Here is a 17,436-nt window from a genome sequence, read left to right as displayed (position 1 = left end):
GTCTCAGGTTTAGCAGATCATTGCCTGAAACTTCCTGTGTCCACATTCTGTTGCTCTGATTAGATTTTCCAAGAGCAAGAATCAGTTCAGAGTCCACAAAACGGGGAGAAACAAAGAGAAAGATATTTATCTTAGGATCATTATCCTCTTCTCATTCAGTTGGCAGCCCATAGGACTGCCATGAAACCCTAGTAGGTGGGCAACACTTACATTTTATAAATAATGTTAATATTTACTAACTAAATTCACTCATTTTATATTGATAATCGTCTCTGCTGTTTCATGATTTCAGCCTTCTATCTTCTCAGTTGATATACATTGATCAATACAATTATCAGGGTACAGTATATAAAATTAGTATTACTGCAACATGTGTTACTATCCTTGCCCATGGATGTACTTGAACATTCATTCCCTCAATTCCAAAACTTACTCCAAAAGCCTGGGTCACTCGATATTTCACTTGCCTTGCCAGCATGTGTTTTAGTTACTTCAGTGTGCTTAGTCCATTGATCGATGATCTCCCTTGCCTCTTCCACAACACATGTCCAGTCTGCAGTCAAGTGAGGACTTGGTGGCAACTCAGTAACAACATAGTCCCACAAATATTCATCTGTATCAGTGTGTTGGATCTTGAAGTTCTCCTTCATTACTGTGTACAATACAAATTTGAGTCCTCCATTTCTCCTTTGTTAGACCGTATTACCTACATCCGTTAGGAAGACTTTTTTTTTGTTCACTGAGTGTTTCCCAAGCAACAATTTCACTGTTGACATGTTTGTCCGCTGTACTGGCTCTGGAACAAGACTGACCATGTCCCCAGTTATGGTTAATATCATCGCAACAGAATACAACATTCTCTTCATGTTGAGTTCAACCTGTAATACACAAGGGTAATATCTGCTCCTATTTCCAGTTTAAATTATTTTAAGTCCATATTTTGTGTTTCTAGACCATCCAATCCAGACTCCCAATTGTCTTTTGACTCAAGGCATCCATTTTTCCTCACCCAATTTTGTTTCAGGTTAGGAGGGACAAGCACTGGCTTATCTTCCTTTTCTTTTGATTTTTTTTGACAAAACTCCCTTGGTTCTCAGGATGAGGGAAATGAAAAACACCCCCTTGATAGGACCTGTCCGTATCTTCTTGGAACAGTTGTTCCATCTTCAAGTCTCCCAAATCAGGGCTATCATGCACATCAATTGTTTTGTGCCAGTGGTGATGACATTACTGTTTCTTCCCCACCAATTTCAGCTGGTTGATATGGTACCACCCACTTTTATCCGGAGAAGTCATACTTTGTACACTGAAGGACTTGCTTTATCTATAATTTCATAGGGCCCTGAAAACTTTAGATTTAAAAATGAGGTGGGTTGGTGTATTCTAATCATCACTTTTTGTCCTGGGCTTAATTCTATGGAACTGACTTTTGATTCAAAGTAGGCTTTACTCTGTTGTTTCCTCTCTCCTATGTGGTGGGCTACCACATAATTGACCTCTTTCACTGTCTCGACCAATTGTTGTACCCACTTTTCTGACACAATCCCAACGATTTCGGGTTCTGACAAATCTAATCGTAACAACTCCTCCAACCCTATCATGTTTCTTCCAGTCACGAGTTTACACGAGGTGTAACCAGTTGAAGATGCCACTGTATTCCATATTATCATCAAGGCATAAGGCAAAAGTACCTGCCGTGTTGTTGCACCATTTTTGCAATCATATTTTTTAGTGTTCCATTCATCCTTTCCACAACCCCACTAGATTGTGGTCTATAGGGTATATGAAATCTCTGCTTGATCCCTAAAAGTGTCACAACATCTTGCATTATCTGGGCTGTGAAATGTGTGCCTTGATCGGATTCAATACATCAGGCTGGTCCCCAGCAAATATCCTTTCCAACAAGATTTTTGCAGTGGCCTTTGCTGTATTTGCCTTAACCAGGAAAGCCTTCACCCACTTTGTAAAGGTATCTATTACTAACAGAATATATTTGTACCCTCCTGGGGTGGGTGGTAAGGGACCAAAATAAACTATCTGCAAATTAGTCCAAGGCCCTTCCACTGGTCCGGTGTGTCGAACGGCTCCTTTCTTTACATTTCCGTCAGGATTATATGGTGCACAAATCAATCAATTTTTGACATAATGCTCCACATTATCCTTCATCTGAGGGCAACAGCCCACTTTCTTGATCTTTTCCAGGGTGTTTTTGCATCCCTGGTGTCCATATAGATCATGGTACCAATGGATCATTTGGTTTCTTCCCTCCTCTGGAACCACAAACTTTCCTTCATGAAGGACAACTCCATCTTTGACAAACACTCCCTTGTGCTCTCTGTATATTTCAGATCCTGCACCTTCTGTCATTTTTTTTTAATACTTTATCTTTCTTCTGCTCCTCTGTTAAATCCATAACCTTAATCTGTTGTTCTTTCTGCTTCCCAATCTGTGGCTGCCCTTCATGCCCAAATGAAGCACCTTGCTTCGCCAATACATCAGCCTTCTTATTTCCTTCAGAAGATAACTTAGAGTGGGCTTTCACCTTTATGACGCCATATTCCTTTCCCTCTGCCTCCTCAAATATATATATAATGTAATAAAGCAGCAGATGAGTGGGGCTTCCCATCAAGTGAAACAAACCCTCTGGCCTTCCACAGAGGCAAATGTTCTGTAAGGCTGTTACAAACGTACATACTATCAGATTGTATGACTGACTCTGGCGGAAAACATTCTGGATGGCTGACCATATACACCACAGCTGCCAATTCTGCTGCCTGTGCACTCATGGTTTTGGATAATTTTAAAACTATACTACACCTTTCCTGGCCATGATCATCCTCTACATAGATGACACACCTGGTTCCCTCACCATCCTATACTGATGAAGAGTCATCTACAAAATGTTAAAATAAGGTTTTTCATTTTCCTTTGTGTCTTTGTTCTCAGTCATTACTTTATCTGATCTGCTTCCACGCCCTCCTTCTTGTTTTGATACAAATAGATCCTTGGGTCCACTTGTTTTGGCTTACTGAACCATCTTTAATCCTTCTATCTAACAGTAATGTATGGGGGGGGGGGTGTTCTGTCAGTATTGTCAGTGTAATAAGTCCCACTATGTAGGCAAAATGTTGTACCACCCAGAAAACAGCTAACAAATGCTTTTCACATGTAGTATATCCCTGTTCTACTGGAGAGTGTGTGCGTGATGCATACGCTACTGATCTTAACTTCCCATGTGTCTACTGTAACAGCACTGCTGAGAGGTGGTGTCAGTTGTAGCCACCTCCAATGAGAAAGGCTCATTCGGATTTGGGTTTTTAAACCAGGCACAATGCCCAATGCTTACTTCAGAGCTGTGATGGCCTGGGTATGTTCTGATTTCCATTCCCATGCCACATTCTTTTTCAGTAATTCCATTAAAAGAGCTGCTTTAGAGGAAAATCCATCAATGTGATCTCTACAGTATCCTACCGGCCCCAGAAAGGACTGTGGCCCTTTCAGGTCTCAGGGAGTAGGCAGTTTCATAACCGATTCTAATTTCTCTTTTTCCCAGTGTCAAGATCATTCTCAAATAGCTAACTTCTTGTTTCATCACCTGTGCTTTTTTAGTGTTTACCTTATGCAAGTATTAATTACAACAATTCTGTCAATAGCTGATAATGTTCCTGCTTGGTTTCAGTCTGTAGGAGTAGATCATCTATATATTGTACCAAGCACTTGGGTTTTGAAAATAGTTTTAACCCTCCCCTCACCAAGCACTGGACAATGATGGACAATTATGGAACCCCTGTGGTAGGACAGTTCATGCATACTGCTGTCCCTGAAAGGTAAATGCAAACTTGTATTGACATGCTCATTCCAGTGGGGTAGACCAAAATCCATTATTTATGTCTGGCCTACAATACCTTAGCACAATTATAAAATTCACTTTTTTAACATATTGTACAGTGCTGTAGAAAAATTTCCAATGAACCAGATAAACTTGAAGGGAACATAAAATTACAGGGCTCAGATGAGTGGAAATGAAGTAAAGAACAGCAATTAGGACCCCCATCGATGGGAAGGGAGCATGGAAAGCAGGGTGGAAGGACTGTCTGGGGCCCTGAATGGTGGTATGGGAGGAAGTGTAAGGTTTTAAGTTGCAGTGTGATTGTGGGAGGGATATTTAACAGAACAGGAATAACTCTGAGGCTGAGGCCATGATTTCCAGGTGATTTTTAACATTTACTGACCTGTCTGGTTAATAGATTAACAAGAAAAGTTAGAGAGAGAGAGAGAGAACAAAAGAACACAATACAGCTGCTGAAGTTACCTGTCCCTTTCTCATCCTCTGTACAAATTAAACTAAATTTATTTTCTTATTTTTCTCGAGTCTTGGAAGTGAAACATTTACTCTGTTTCTCAGTGTAATGCTGAGGCTTTATAAGGTATTGGTCAGACCACATTTTGAATATTGTGAACAGTTTTGGGCTCCATATCTAAGAAAGGATGAGATGGCAATGGAGAAGGTCCAGAGGTGGTTTACGAGAATGATCTCAGGAATTAAAGGGTTAATGTATGAGGAATGTTAGATGGCTCTGGGCCTGTACTCACTGGTGTTTAGAAGAATGAGAGGGGATCTCATTGAAACTTATTGATTAGGGATAGTCAACACAGCTTTGTGAGGGGCAGGTCATTCCTCACAAGCTTCATTGAATTTTTTAAGGAAGTGACAAAACAAATTGATGAAGGCAGAGTAGTGGATGTGGTGTAAATGAATTTAGTAAGGCATTTGATAAAGTTCCCCACGGTAAGTTCATTCAGAAAGACAGGATGCTTGGGATCCAGGGAAACTTGGCAGCCTGGATTCAGAATTGGCTTCCCCTCAGAAGGCAAAATGTGGTATTAGATGGAGCTTAACAGTCAACCTGCTCATAATGTGCATGGAATGCATGAAGTTCATCGAGAAGGGATGCCGCCCAACTTAGTTTTGTAGCTCATTACAGTATATATATATACACACACACACACACACACAGAGTAAAACCACCACTTATGGCTGATCTGGGACTGGTATTGTCTCTTGGCATCCCTAATAGCATTACAGATACTGTATCTCCATTTGTGTAAGGTCAGGGTCACCTGATCTGAACACTGCAGTCCCAGATTTCAGTTCGTCTATGCTTTCTAGTTTGCCATTTCAATTACAGTATATTTCTCTTTTAAAATTATCAGTAAGATTCCAATAAACTGAAACATATTCCATAAAAGGTCAACGCAGAGGAGCTGTTCTTTTCTGTATGGAGAGCGGTGTTAGCTCAGATAAAGATAGTGTTTGAAATTCTCCAGCCCAAAAAGCTAAAGTTGATCATTAATTATGTGTAAGCATGCCATTGATATATTTTTTGCAAACAAATCGACGAATGCAAATCTGAATGGGAGGTCTGACGATCATCCACTTGTAAAATGAACTCTACTTCTCGCTCAACCGCTGCCCCATTTGGGCACTTGGTGAGCATTAGGCAGCATTTTCTGCTTTTGCAATCAGTCAGGTGCTTATCGCACCGTGACCGCTTCAAATCTGCAGCCGCTTACGTCCATCGACTTGAGCTATCCTAACTCCGGACAGGCTGGCCAACCCTACCTCCGAGACACACACGTGGCAAACTGCAAGTTTTGCCACGCGCTTCCCCCCGGGGTCACGTGACGCCGACGTCCACCAATCAACCTCAGGAGGGGCGAGGCTGAAGGGAGTCTCGGTCACGTCGGTTCAAAGGGGATTCCGTGAATAGTGAGTGAAATAGTCACGGTCGCCGTGCGGGCAGGCTGCTCCGAGCGACAAGATAGTGACAGGCGGTAAGTGAGTGGTTGTCTTGTTGATGTGCAGGGCTGCGGTTTCGACTAAACCTGCGGCAGTGTCCGGTCTAACGGCCAATACGCGAGCGAAAGTCAGCTTAGCGGCCACGCTTTCAGAAGGCGATGGCGTGGGAAAGGTAGGCAACCATTTCTTGCGTGTTTAATCCACGCTACATGTTTACATTTATGCTGCGCGTCCAGGTGCGGTGTGGCTATTCCCCCATCACCGACAGCGTCTGGTTGGTATGTGACGCCGCTTAGATGACTTGACTGGCATTCTCCGTCCCAATCAGCGCACGGGACGTCACAACCAGTAGGACTGATGTACCAATTGGGTAGGGATGTGGGCGGGGTTCCGTACCTCGGCGATGTAAGTGTTCCTCTATTCAGCTGATACGTGATAATAGCTTGTTTTATCTCTTGACACCTTATTTAGCGGATTTGCATAAACCTCGCCTGAATTGCTGTGGTCGTAATGTGAGTTGTAGTGGAGGGGTAATTACTGTTAGGCTTGTGGCAGAGACACTCTGGAACTAAGCCTCTCCCCCCCCCCCCCCCCCGCCTCCAGTAACAGGTTCAATTATTTACTAACTCACTCAGATAGCGGCAGAACTGATAGTATACGATAAACGCAAACACGAGGTCACACGTTTTAATTCCATGTCCCATTCCCATTCTGATATAACTATCTACGGCCTCCTGTACTGTAAAGATGAAGCCACACTCAGGTTGGAGGAACAACACCTTACATTGTGTCTGGGTAGCCTCCAGCCTGATGGCATGAACATTGACTTCTCAAACTTCCGCTAATGCCCCACCTCCCCCTCGTACCCCATCCGTTATTTATTTATATACACACATTCTTCTTCTCTCTCTGTCCCCCTCACTATACCCCTTGCCCATCCTCTGGGTTTCCCCTCCTCCCCCTTTTCTTTCTCCCTAGGCCTCCTGTCCCATGATCCTGTCTACCCCTTTTGCCAATCAACTGTCCAGCTCTTGGTGCCATCCCTCCCCCTCCTGTCTCTCCTTTCATTTCGGATCTCCCCCTCCCCTTTTCAAATCTCTTACTAGCTCTTCTTTCAGTTAGTCCTGACAGAGGGTCTTGGCCCGAAACGTCGACTGTACCTCTCCCTAGAGATGCTGCCTGGCCTGCTGCGTTCACCAGCAACTTTTGTGTGTTGCTTAGTATACGATAAGCATGCATGTGCTTTTGAGAAATTAGCCATCAAAACAGTCCTGAGTTTGTTTCTGTATAGGCTGTAAGTGGAGGATTACAGTGCTAGTGATGATAAGCCAGACATTCAGCCAGCAAACTTTGGTGCCTAGCACAAATGTCTGCATTCACTGTTCTAGAGCACATAATGTATTATACCAAGAGCTAGCCTTTTAAAAATGATTTGTGATATGTCACCATTTAGCCTGAGAAAACATACTTGCTGACAAATGAATAGAGGAATAGGTGGCCCAATAGTGTAGCATCTTGTGTTGCTGCCTCAGCTCCAGCAGTCCAGGTCTAAACATGGCATCAGAGAGTTGGTGAGGGAATTGGGGTGAAGATGAAGGATGTAAGATAGAAAAAGTAAGAGAATGGGTTGATGGGAATGAGATCATAGACTGATAGGAGAATGTCTACAGTCTATGGCATCAGGAAATACTTTTCTGCTCTTTTTGGGTCATTCAGCAAAGAAGTGTTGCATTGAGTCATGTCAACTTAATTGGGACATTTATTTAGATTTATGAGACTTGCATGGATAGGCTCATAAATCTTTGAGACCTTGTGCAGCCTTTTTTTTGAGCCTACAAATTTAACTTCCATACCATTTGATTCTGCAACCAATCAGAATGCTCTCTATTGTGCATCTGTAGAAATTTAAAAGAGGCTGGAGTTTGAAGAGATTTGCTATGTCATGGAAGACTTGCAAATTTCTACACATGTACAGTAGAGATTTTTCTGACTGCATTACTGCCTGGTAAGGAGGCTCCAAATACACAGGATTAGGAGGACATTCATCCTGAGGGATCCTCACTGTCAGGGGCATGCCTTCTTGTTACTACCACCAGGGAGGAAGTACAGGAACTTGAAGACCCTCAGTGTTTTAGGAACAGCTTCTTCCTCTCTGCCATCGGATTTCTGAATGGTGTATGAGAATTACCTCGTCATCCGTCTTTGCACTATTTCTTTATTTTTGCATCTTGTAGTAATGTTTATGCAATGTACTGTTCTTTATACTAAAACAAAGCAACACATTTCAAGACATGTCATTGATAATCAACCTGATCCCCACATAATTCCAGTGGTTGTGGCCTGTCAGCGTGATCTGTTTATTTTTTGTTTGTTTTCTAACACTTGTTCTGTTCTAGTTTATTGCCCTAAGTTACAACTACTTTAACCTTGTTTACCAATCCTTTACAAGGCCTGTTTTTAAAAAAAACTTGAAAAATCTATATACAGTGGATTCTGGTTAATGGGGCCATCAGTTAGTCAGGGCAGCCACTTATTTGGGACAACTCTTACAGAACAGAAACTAATCGAGAAAATAGCCCGGTTTCCCTTCATTAATTTGGGACACTATACCGCTTAATTGAGGCAGGAGAATTTCGCAAAATGGGAACCGTAGCTTCAGACCTGTGCATTTGTGTGCAATTAGACACTAACTGTGCTTAGTGTGAATAGTTATTAGATAGCATCAGTTGTGTGCACTTGTGTTCAAAAAGACAGTGGGGTTTTTTTTATCACTGATAGTTGACGGGAAATAAACATTCAGAACAGTTTTGCTTACTGCAGTTTCAAGAATTCAGTCTTGGAGATGCCAGAAAAGATGAAAAAATTTCACTTCAACAGTTAAGAACTATGAAGAATTTATATCAACAATCATCTTGAATGTTATAATGATAAAGGTTTGGAGGATGCAATCATTGATAGCATTGTCTGAAGGCATTATCTACCCTAGGTGTCTGTTGATTTTGTTCATTTCCAGTCAATCAAAAGAACATGTACACTGAATGAATTTCTCTGTTCATGACTAAAGGGAACTAGTACATAGTTTTATGGTATTGTAGTAATATTCGTAGTGTTCTAGTTTGCTCTGTATTTCATTTCAATATATGGTGTTACTCAGTTAAACAGTAGTTTGTCTTTTTTTTAAATACCTTTTTAACTATTTCCATGAAACTTTGGCTAAATGGGGCCAAACTATACTGGTCGATGTGTTTAACCAAAATCCACTGTACTATGTCCACTAGTTCCCTCTCATCTTCTCTACTAAGTACATCTTCAAAAATCTGTAGTAGATGGTCTTACTTTAATGTCATTTTATAATAGATTCCATTGTTTTCCCAATAAGCGAGAGCAGGCTCACTTGCAGATACTGTGTTTTCTGTTTCTCACCTTTCTTGTTTGCTATGTGGACTATTTGAAAACATTTGAATTTTGGAAGATGACAGCCAGGGAGTTCATTATTTCCATATTCACATCTTTCAATCCTGGGGAGGTATAGACCATACTATAAGACATAGGAGCAGAATTAGGCCACTTGGCCTATCGAGTCTGCTTCGCCATTCAATCATGGTTGATCCTTTTTCCCCTCCTCAGTCCCACTCCCCGGCCTTCTCCCTGTAACCTTTGATGCCTTATCCAATCAAGAACCTATTAAGCTTTGCCTTAAATAAACCCAACAACCTGGCCTCCATTAGCTGCATGCCTGTGGTAATAAATTCCACAAATTCACCGCCCTCTGGCTAAAAAAATTTCTCCACATCTGTTTAAGTGGATGCCCCTCTATCCTGAGGCTGTGCCCTCTTGGCCTAGACTCTCCCACCATGGGAAACATCCTTTCCACATCTACTCTGTCTAGGCCTTTAAACATTCGAAAGGTTTCAATGAGATTCCCCCTTGTCCTTCTAAATTTCAGTGAGTACAGACCTAGAGCTATCAAATTTTGCTCATATGATAACCCTTTCGTTACCGGAATCATCCTTGTTAAATTCCTCTGAACTATATAATTAGGGATTTAGCAATTTTCAAGCACATTGACTGCACTATTACTAACTTTTGTTTTCTTGCTTGCACTGGACCATTAATTTCTCCAGTACAACTAAGAGGTTTTGTGCCTTTCTTGGAGTGAATTGAGTGTTTTGGTGGTGGGCAAATGGAGGGGGGTGTTGCGGGCTTGGCAAAAAAATTGGGGAACTGTGTTCTGAGGGGGTATGGTGGAAAAATAAGCACTGATTTCATTTGCTCAGTCTGTATTGCAGTAAACTTCCTCATATTTATCTGACCCTACATCAGGACTGCTATCAGGAATCTATAAGCATCTCTTACCAGTAAACACTTCTTAGGCTTCAAGCCAGATACAGCTATCGATTATAACCAATATATGCCCATGTTTCATCCCTGAAGAAGATGGCAGAGTTTGCCATTGAAACGTCGGTTATAATTGATATCTGTTCCTGGTTTACACGCAAAATGCAGGCCAGGCAGCATCTATGGATATTTGACTTTGGGCTGAGACCCTTCGGACGAGAAGCGTTTATTCGTCATATACACTGGGAAAGCACTAGCTCTAGATCCTTTTTCATCTCTTACCAGTGATTTCATTCCCTGCTGCCTCTTGGTTCTATACCATAATCTGCCAAACAAAGAGCAATAAAGCTATCATACATTAAAAAAATATAAAATGCTGGAAATACTTGGGATCAACTAGAATCTCTGAATAGTTGATAGCAATTCACTTTTGACAAAATATTATCTAATTTACAGTGTTTCACATCCTTTATTGGAATTTTTAAATTATCACACTCTTGATGCCTGTTACTAATGTAACTGAACTCTGAAAACCTTTCAGAAGAAGTGAACAGTTCAAAGCTTGTGCTTCAAATTTTTGAAGCACAAGCTTTGAATTGTTCACTTCTTCTGAGTTTAGTAGAGTGCAGGCAACAAATCTATATGGACCACCTACCTTTTTGGAGGACTTAAAAAGAACTCCCCAAGGTTTTTGGTCAACTGACCTGAGATTTTTTTTCATGTAATTTAGTAATATTCCTGAAAAGCAACTTGCTGTTTTAAAGGTACTTATTTATATTTGTTGTTGTTGTTGATAGAAGCTGAAATAATAAATAGTCAAACAAGCAAAATTGGTACAAAATTTTGACAATTTGATCTTCCAGTGATGTGTGGTTAACTTGAACCCTTTAGTCCTTCAAATGCATGAATTCCATCGAGCTTTTTAAGAGAAAGAGTAATTAAGTGGAATTCCTCATTTTTGCAGGAACTTTTAATATTATGAAGTTTTACTTCTGAATTCCAACTATTACATAATAAAAGTACTTAGTCTTCTGAACAATGTTAAGGACTACAGCAGTTCATTGCTCTTATTGAAATAATCTCTGCCACTTTTATGCAGGTTTGAGACCATGGAATGCAGCAATAGAATTGCAAGGAGCTGCTTTATAGGATTCTTGTGTCTTGTACTGTCAGGCAGGCAACACCTGTTTTCGACTCATGCTCAAGACCATCCAGCACATGATCCTGAAATTACTGAGGGTCACCGACCAAACATTCGTCTAGACAAAAATCTTGTTCAAGACAAAGAGTATGTAACTCACTTTCTGCAATAAGGAAAATATATTCTACTAAAGCAGTTTTCTCTATTTGTAATTCCTTTCTAGTTTACCAGTTGTACCTAATTGAACATTTGTTTTTGCAAGTAAAAAGTCTGTTTTTAACTTGGAATATTTTCAATTTGTTTGGATGTAGTTACTTCAATAATTTGCTCCTCTGTTCACTTATTTCTTCATGTGCTTAAAGCAGAGGGGGAACAGCTCTGTTGCTTGAGCTTGAAACATAAGGATATGTCTTTATTTGCTTGGAATCAAGGTCACAAACACTTCAGAATAGTCCTGAAACATGCCAGGCACATTTTGAACAGATGCCTCTTCAATTTTCTGCTTGATTGTTGCAGATATTCTGGTCTCTGGGGTTCATACACCAGATACCTTAGCCATCACAGAATGAGGCAATATGGTAGGAACATGTCCTTGATAACACTGGTGATACCCAACTCCCTCCAACAACATACTGCACTTCAGGAGAAGCTGGAATAGGAAAATTGAAAAGGGACCTCTAATCCTCTCTCGCTGTGTGCCTGGAGATTGCAAACTTAGTTTCTCCCATATATATGATGGGTAGGTAGTTTATAGACCATAAGACATTGGAGCAGAATTAGGCCATCTGGCCTATCGAATCTACTGTGCCATTCAATCATGACTGATCGTTTCTTTTTCTGTTCCTCAACCCCAGTTCCTGGCCTTCTCCCCGTGACCTTTGATGCCATGTCCAATCAAGAACCTATCAGTCTCTGCCTTAAATATACCCAACGACCTGGCCTCCACAGCTGCATGTGGCAACAAATTCCACAAATTCACCAGCCTTTGGCTAAAGAAATTCCTCAGCATCTCTGTTTTAAATGGATACTCCTCTATCCTGAGGTTGTGCCCTCTTGTCCTAGACTCTCCCACCATGGGAGACATCCTTTCCACATCTACTCTGTCTAGGCCTTTCAACATTCAAAATGTTTCAATGAGATTCCCCCCCCCCCCCCCCCCGCCATCCTTCTGAATTCCAGCCAGTGCAGATCCAGAGCCATCAAATGTTTGTCATATGATAACCCTTTCATTCCTGGAATCATCCTTGTGAACCACCTCTGGACCCTCTCCAATCATCAGCACATCTTTTCTAAAATAAGGCGTCCAAAACTGTTCACGGTACTCAAGGTGAGGCTTCACCAATGCTTTATCAATTAGTTTTCTATTAATTGCAAGGCCAATCATCACGTAACTATACAAGGTGGATTTTTTATGCTCAGATTTGTAACTGAAATCGTTAAAAATCTATTGTATTGCTTTTTGGAATTTTTCTAGTTAACGTTTATGTGCTTTTTTGGAACTTCCGAATTGCAACTCCATACTTCGTATCAAAACAGAATTGTATCATTAGAAATGGATTCAATTCAAGAACGAATGTGAAACTATAAAGGCTTGAGCAAACAACCATTTTATTGCAATGATATATTATTTTGGAGGAACTCAAATATAGTCAGAAATACTTAAATGAATACAAATCATTTTTGAACTTGCACTTGGACCTGCCAGTACCATCTTTCTAAGTGTTTAGCTTGAAGAAATCAGATTGGTTACTAATTAAACCAAAGGGCTTTGTAATTTTCCATTCTGCATTGTCCATGTCCTGGCTGCTTAGCTGAAGTAACTTTAGGGGTGATGAACAGTGCTGGAAGCTGGGAAATATTATTTGTTTTATGATGAACGGATTGCTATGTAATATGAGTATGCAATAACTTCTTAGAAATTCATATCGGACCTCCTGATGAAAAGTTAGTATAATTTGCTAGTTTTTGTTGTGTGCTAAATAAGAGAAATCTATTTGTTTACACTGTATCTTTCATTTTAATGTTCCAGAACATTCTCTAATAGATATGCTTTTTAGTCACCCTAATTTGCTGTTTTTGAATGGACGCAATGCTTGTAACAAATGAACTTCTATTAATTTTCCAGTCATATAATGGAGCATTTAGATGGTGTTATAGACAAACCCGAATCTGAGATGACACCGCAAGAACTTCAACTTCATTATTTTAAAATGCATGATTACGATGGGAATAACTTACTTGATGGATTGGAGTTAATTTCAGCCATTGCACATGTACATAAAGAGGTAAATGTTAAGTTTTCACCAGTCTTTTCTGGTTTATCGGGTGAAATCTATGTTGATTTAGAACCTAGAGCTTTCCAGGTCTTTGTGATTCTGGTCCCTATGGAATTTGCAGTGATTATTAGCATTTGATTTAAAAGCATTTTTAATCAGGATCTGAATTAAATAAGTGGTTCACAGCACTTTGCAACTTTTAAATCACTTTTTATTACTGCAAAAATTGACAGTATGACTGCAGCTAGAAGCATGACTTGCAGCATACTTTTTTTTGCAGTTGTAATAAATAATTTACTAGGTTTTGTACAGGGTGTAAATGATGATCCAATTTTATTAAGTACTGGGCTGCAAATTGTAAATTAATGAAACAGAATAAAATTAAACTCAGTAGCATCTGTAAAGGAAAAGAAGAATCCCATAGGATGTATTAATTGAAGCTGAACCTATTAAAATGCATAGCTGTAAATGCTCGTAAATGCTAATAATTCAAATTAACCTCTGTTTAAACATTTACATAAGTAAACTATCTTTTTTGTATAAAACCTAGTTTTCACACACTCAAATAACTTTTTTTTTCTGATCTGTCTTCCTATGCAGGAAAGTGGAGGCCAAGGGCAGCCCATGGGTGAGGAGGAAATCGTTAGTTTAATTGATGATATTTTAAGAGATGATGACAAAAATAATGATGGATACATTGATTATGCTGAATTTGCAAAATCATTAGAATAAAAAAGCACAATTGATTTATTTTCCATTTCTGACTGCCATTGTAAGGTTTTTTTGTTTGGTAAAGGTCAGTTAACTTTATTTTCTTAACAGCTGAGCCAATTATAGTTTACCAGCCTCTCAGAAGGTTTTAACTTGTACAGAATTATAAACTCAATTTTGAAATTTCACTGGATATCTATAAAAATATTTTTGTGCAATTTAAATGAAGTGTAAAGGATTCTGTTACGCTTGCTATCCTAATATTGCAATATTTTGTGACATTGCATTGGAGCCACTTGTTCAGTAAAAAATGAATGAAATATTGACATAAATGCATAACAAATTCATTCTTTTTCTTAATCTTTTTAAGAAGTTAAAATAGTGGATAGTTGCTCTTAAGCCATAAGTGCAACTCCAGTGGATTGGAGGATAAGTTTTTAGTTTGTAAATCTTCATTTCTTCCATGACTTGCACAATATTAAACAGTTGAAATATGGGAGACCGGTTAATTATTTTGTTTGTATCAATTCTGATTTTGGGTAGAATATATATATGAAGTAAAGCATTATACGTGCATATTAAACATTTAATTTCAGAAACCTACTCGTGTGAAGTTGTAATTGAGAAGCCTGTTATTCCACTCTCTTAAACCAGTCTAGGGGACAGCAATGGAATACTTCCAGCATGCAGTTTGGTATGATAATTCATATTTGCACTGATCATTCTTTGCATTTATTTCCTAGTTTCTGTTGTGCTGTATAATAGAAATTTTTATGCTTATTGAAGCATGAACCAGTTCTGTGGTAATTTGGATAAAAAGTTATTTTTGATTTATGAAAGCCTATATTAGAAGTTTCTGTTGTATTTTATTAAAATGTATTTTAAGATCTGAGTTGTTGGAAAAGAATGAGTACCATTTAAAATGCTGCAAATTATTCATTATCAAAGGACTAAATGTAGACTTAAGCAGTGAACATTTTCAATAGTACAAGGAGAACGTTCTGGTCTCCAGTTACACTGTTTATATGTCAATGTACGTGTTACTACAGTGTCTCTTACAGCAAGTGTTAATTAAAGTGGACAAACCAATTTTATACTGATTGCATAGATTTTGTGCTTGTAATATTCATATGTAATTTAAAATTAAATTAATTTTAAACTTATTACACCCTCAGAACTTTTTAACTATCCTTGGATCAAATTATTCCACTTTTCAATTTGTATATAGATACACCACTTAAAAGATTGGTAGCATTATTGCTGATGCCAGTAGTTTGGGCTTGGTACATCTTGTGTTCACGGTTTGAGGTCAAATGGCTGGCTGAAAGTAGCAAAGTAATCTAAAGTTAATGATAAACAGTTATTCTTTAAAGTATAAAGAAGCGATTGTGTATTTGTTGCCGCATAAACAACAAAACTGTGTAAGTATCTACACCATCTACAAACAAATCAAACATGGTAAATTACAGCCAGACCACTTCCGAATTTCTTCTTGACTGGAAAAGTGTTCTGTGGATTACTTAAGCACCACTCTTTCACCCAGTGTCCCCCTACTCCATAAGTTCTGGGTCTGTATTATAAAAATATTCTATATTTCCTTCCGCTGTCCCATGCCAATAAGACAGCCCCATGAGAGATTCTAGCATAGAGTGCATAAATTTGATTCATTGGCCCTTGCGTTGTCACATCGAGCCAAAACTTGGTGGATCAGTCAAACAAAGCCAAGGCTGTTTGCTTCGAAATACTGACCACCTACTACTTCATATGTTGAAATAGTATTCTTCAATGTTAAACCCATGTTTGAAATTAGAACATAAAACAGTACAGAAGGAGGCCCTTCGGCCCAAAATGTTATGCCGGACCAGCTAAAAGTAAATAAACACCAAAACTAATCCCTCCTACCCACACAATGTCCATATACCTCCATTTTCCTCATATTCATGTGCCTATCTCTTAAAAGCCCCTAATGTATTTGCCTCTATCACCATACCAGTCATCCACCATTCTGAGTAGAAACTTGCCCCTCGCATCCCCTTTGAACCTGCCTCTTCTCAGTTTCAGTGCATGCCCTCTGGTATTGGACATTACTACCCTGGGAAAAAAAGATGCTCCCTGTCTACTCTATCTATGCCTCACATAATCTTATAAACCTTTATCAGATCTTCCTTCAGCCTCTGCCGCTTCAGAGAAAACAACCCAGGTTTGTCCACCTTCTCATGATAGTACATGGCCTCTTCACCAGGCAGCATCCAGGTAAACCTCTTCTGTATCCTCCCCAAAGCCTCAACATCCTTCCTATAGTGGAGCAATATACAGGACTGTATGCAGTATTCCTGATGTGGCCTAACCAAAGTTGCAATATAACCTCTAACTTTTGAACTCAATGCCTTGACTAATAAAAGCAAACGTTCCATAAGCTGCCTTAACCACCTTATCAACCTGTGTAGCCTCTTTCAAGGAGCTATGAACTTGGATCCCAAGATCTCTCTGCTCAGCAACACTGTTAAGGACTTGCCTTTAACAGTGTACTACCTCCTTGCATTTGCCGTACTAAGATGCAACACCTCCCTTTTAACTTTTGTTATTTTCATAAGTACTGAGAATAACAAAAATACAGAATATACCATGCAAGACTTGAATGGATTCGCAACATTGCAAACACGAAGCTACCTAGCCAATGTTCAGAAGGATAGGCTGCAGCGGCTGGTGAGAGAGCCAATGTAAAGAATGAAGATACTTGACCTCCTCTTCACCAATCTGATTATAATAGCTACATCTGTCCATCTAAGTTGATTGCAATTTTTGTAGAAGTGACCAGTGTGCAATCTTCACTTTGAAGGTAAAATTGTGGCACAACCAAAGCTCTAATTGAGATCAAGACACTTTGCAGCTCTCTTTTTATTTTAATGTAGATCTCAACCTCATAGGCTGGCATTTTTCTGTGGCATTATCATTAAACTGGAGGACCAACCTTTCTTACTTCAATTGTAGAAAAGCATTCCCATTAAGTTTACCAAGCAGCTTGAAATGTGCTTTGCCATTTAATTTAGAGCAAATGGGTGACAGGACTGCATGGTGCGTAGTGGTTAGTGAACTGCTTTACAACACCAGTGGTAAAATTCCCACAACTGTCTGTAAAGAATTTGTATATTCTCCCTGTGCCTGTGTGG

The 17,436-nt window shown here is 39.5% G+C and overlaps 1 protein-coding gene across 3 annotated transcripts; it reads left to right on the top strand.

The window, feature by feature from the left end:
• Window positions 1–5,698: 5,698 nt before the first annotated feature.
• Window positions 5,699–15,443, top strand: LOC140202172 (multiple coagulation factor deficiency protein 2 homolog). 3 transcript variants are annotated; one of them, XM_072267050.1, is made up of 5 exons: window positions 5,868–5,972; window positions 11,238–11,426; window positions 13,405–13,564; window positions 14,156–14,183; window positions 14,863–15,443. In XM_072267050.1, the coding sequence occupies exons 1-5, from the start codon at window positions 5,959–5,961 to the stop codon at window positions 14,913–14,915; spliced, it is 444 nt and encodes a 147-aa protein (XP_072123151.1). In that variant the 5' UTR covers window positions 5,868–5,958; the 3' UTR covers window positions 14,916–15,443. The 3 variants fall into 3 exon arrangements, with proteins under 3 accessions (XP_072123150.1, XP_072123151.1, XP_072123149.1); XM_072267049.1 differs by lacking the exon at window positions 5,868–5,972 and adding an exon at window positions 5,699–5,835 and having other exon boundaries at window positions 14,156–15,443; XM_072267048.1 differs by having other exon boundaries at window positions 5,877–5,972; window positions 14,156–15,443.
• Window positions 15,444–17,436: the final 1,993 nt, after the last annotated feature.

The sequence above is a fragment of the Mobula birostris genome, chromosome 8 (assembly GCF_030028105.1).
Source record: "Mobula birostris isolate sMobBir1 chromosome 8, sMobBir1.hap1, whole genome shotgun sequence".
NCBI lineage: Eukaryota > Metazoa > Chordata > Chondrichthyes > Myliobatiformes > Myliobatidae > Mobula > Mobula birostris.
Note: the sequence above shows the minus strand (reverse complement) of the source record. Positions and strands in the feature narration are given on the sequence as shown.

Excerpts from the sequence above, each read along its gene's own strand:
- LOC140202172 (XM_072267048.1), top strand. Across the intron at positions 11,427-13,404 it reads AATCTTGTTCAAGACAAAGA|TCATATAATGGAGCATTTAG; the intron begins GTATGTAACTCA and ends TTAATTTTCCAG. Across the intron at positions 13,565-14,155 it reads TTGCACATGTACATAAAGAG|GAAAGTGGAGGCCAAGGGCA; the intron begins GTAAATGTTAAG and ends CTTCCTATGCAG.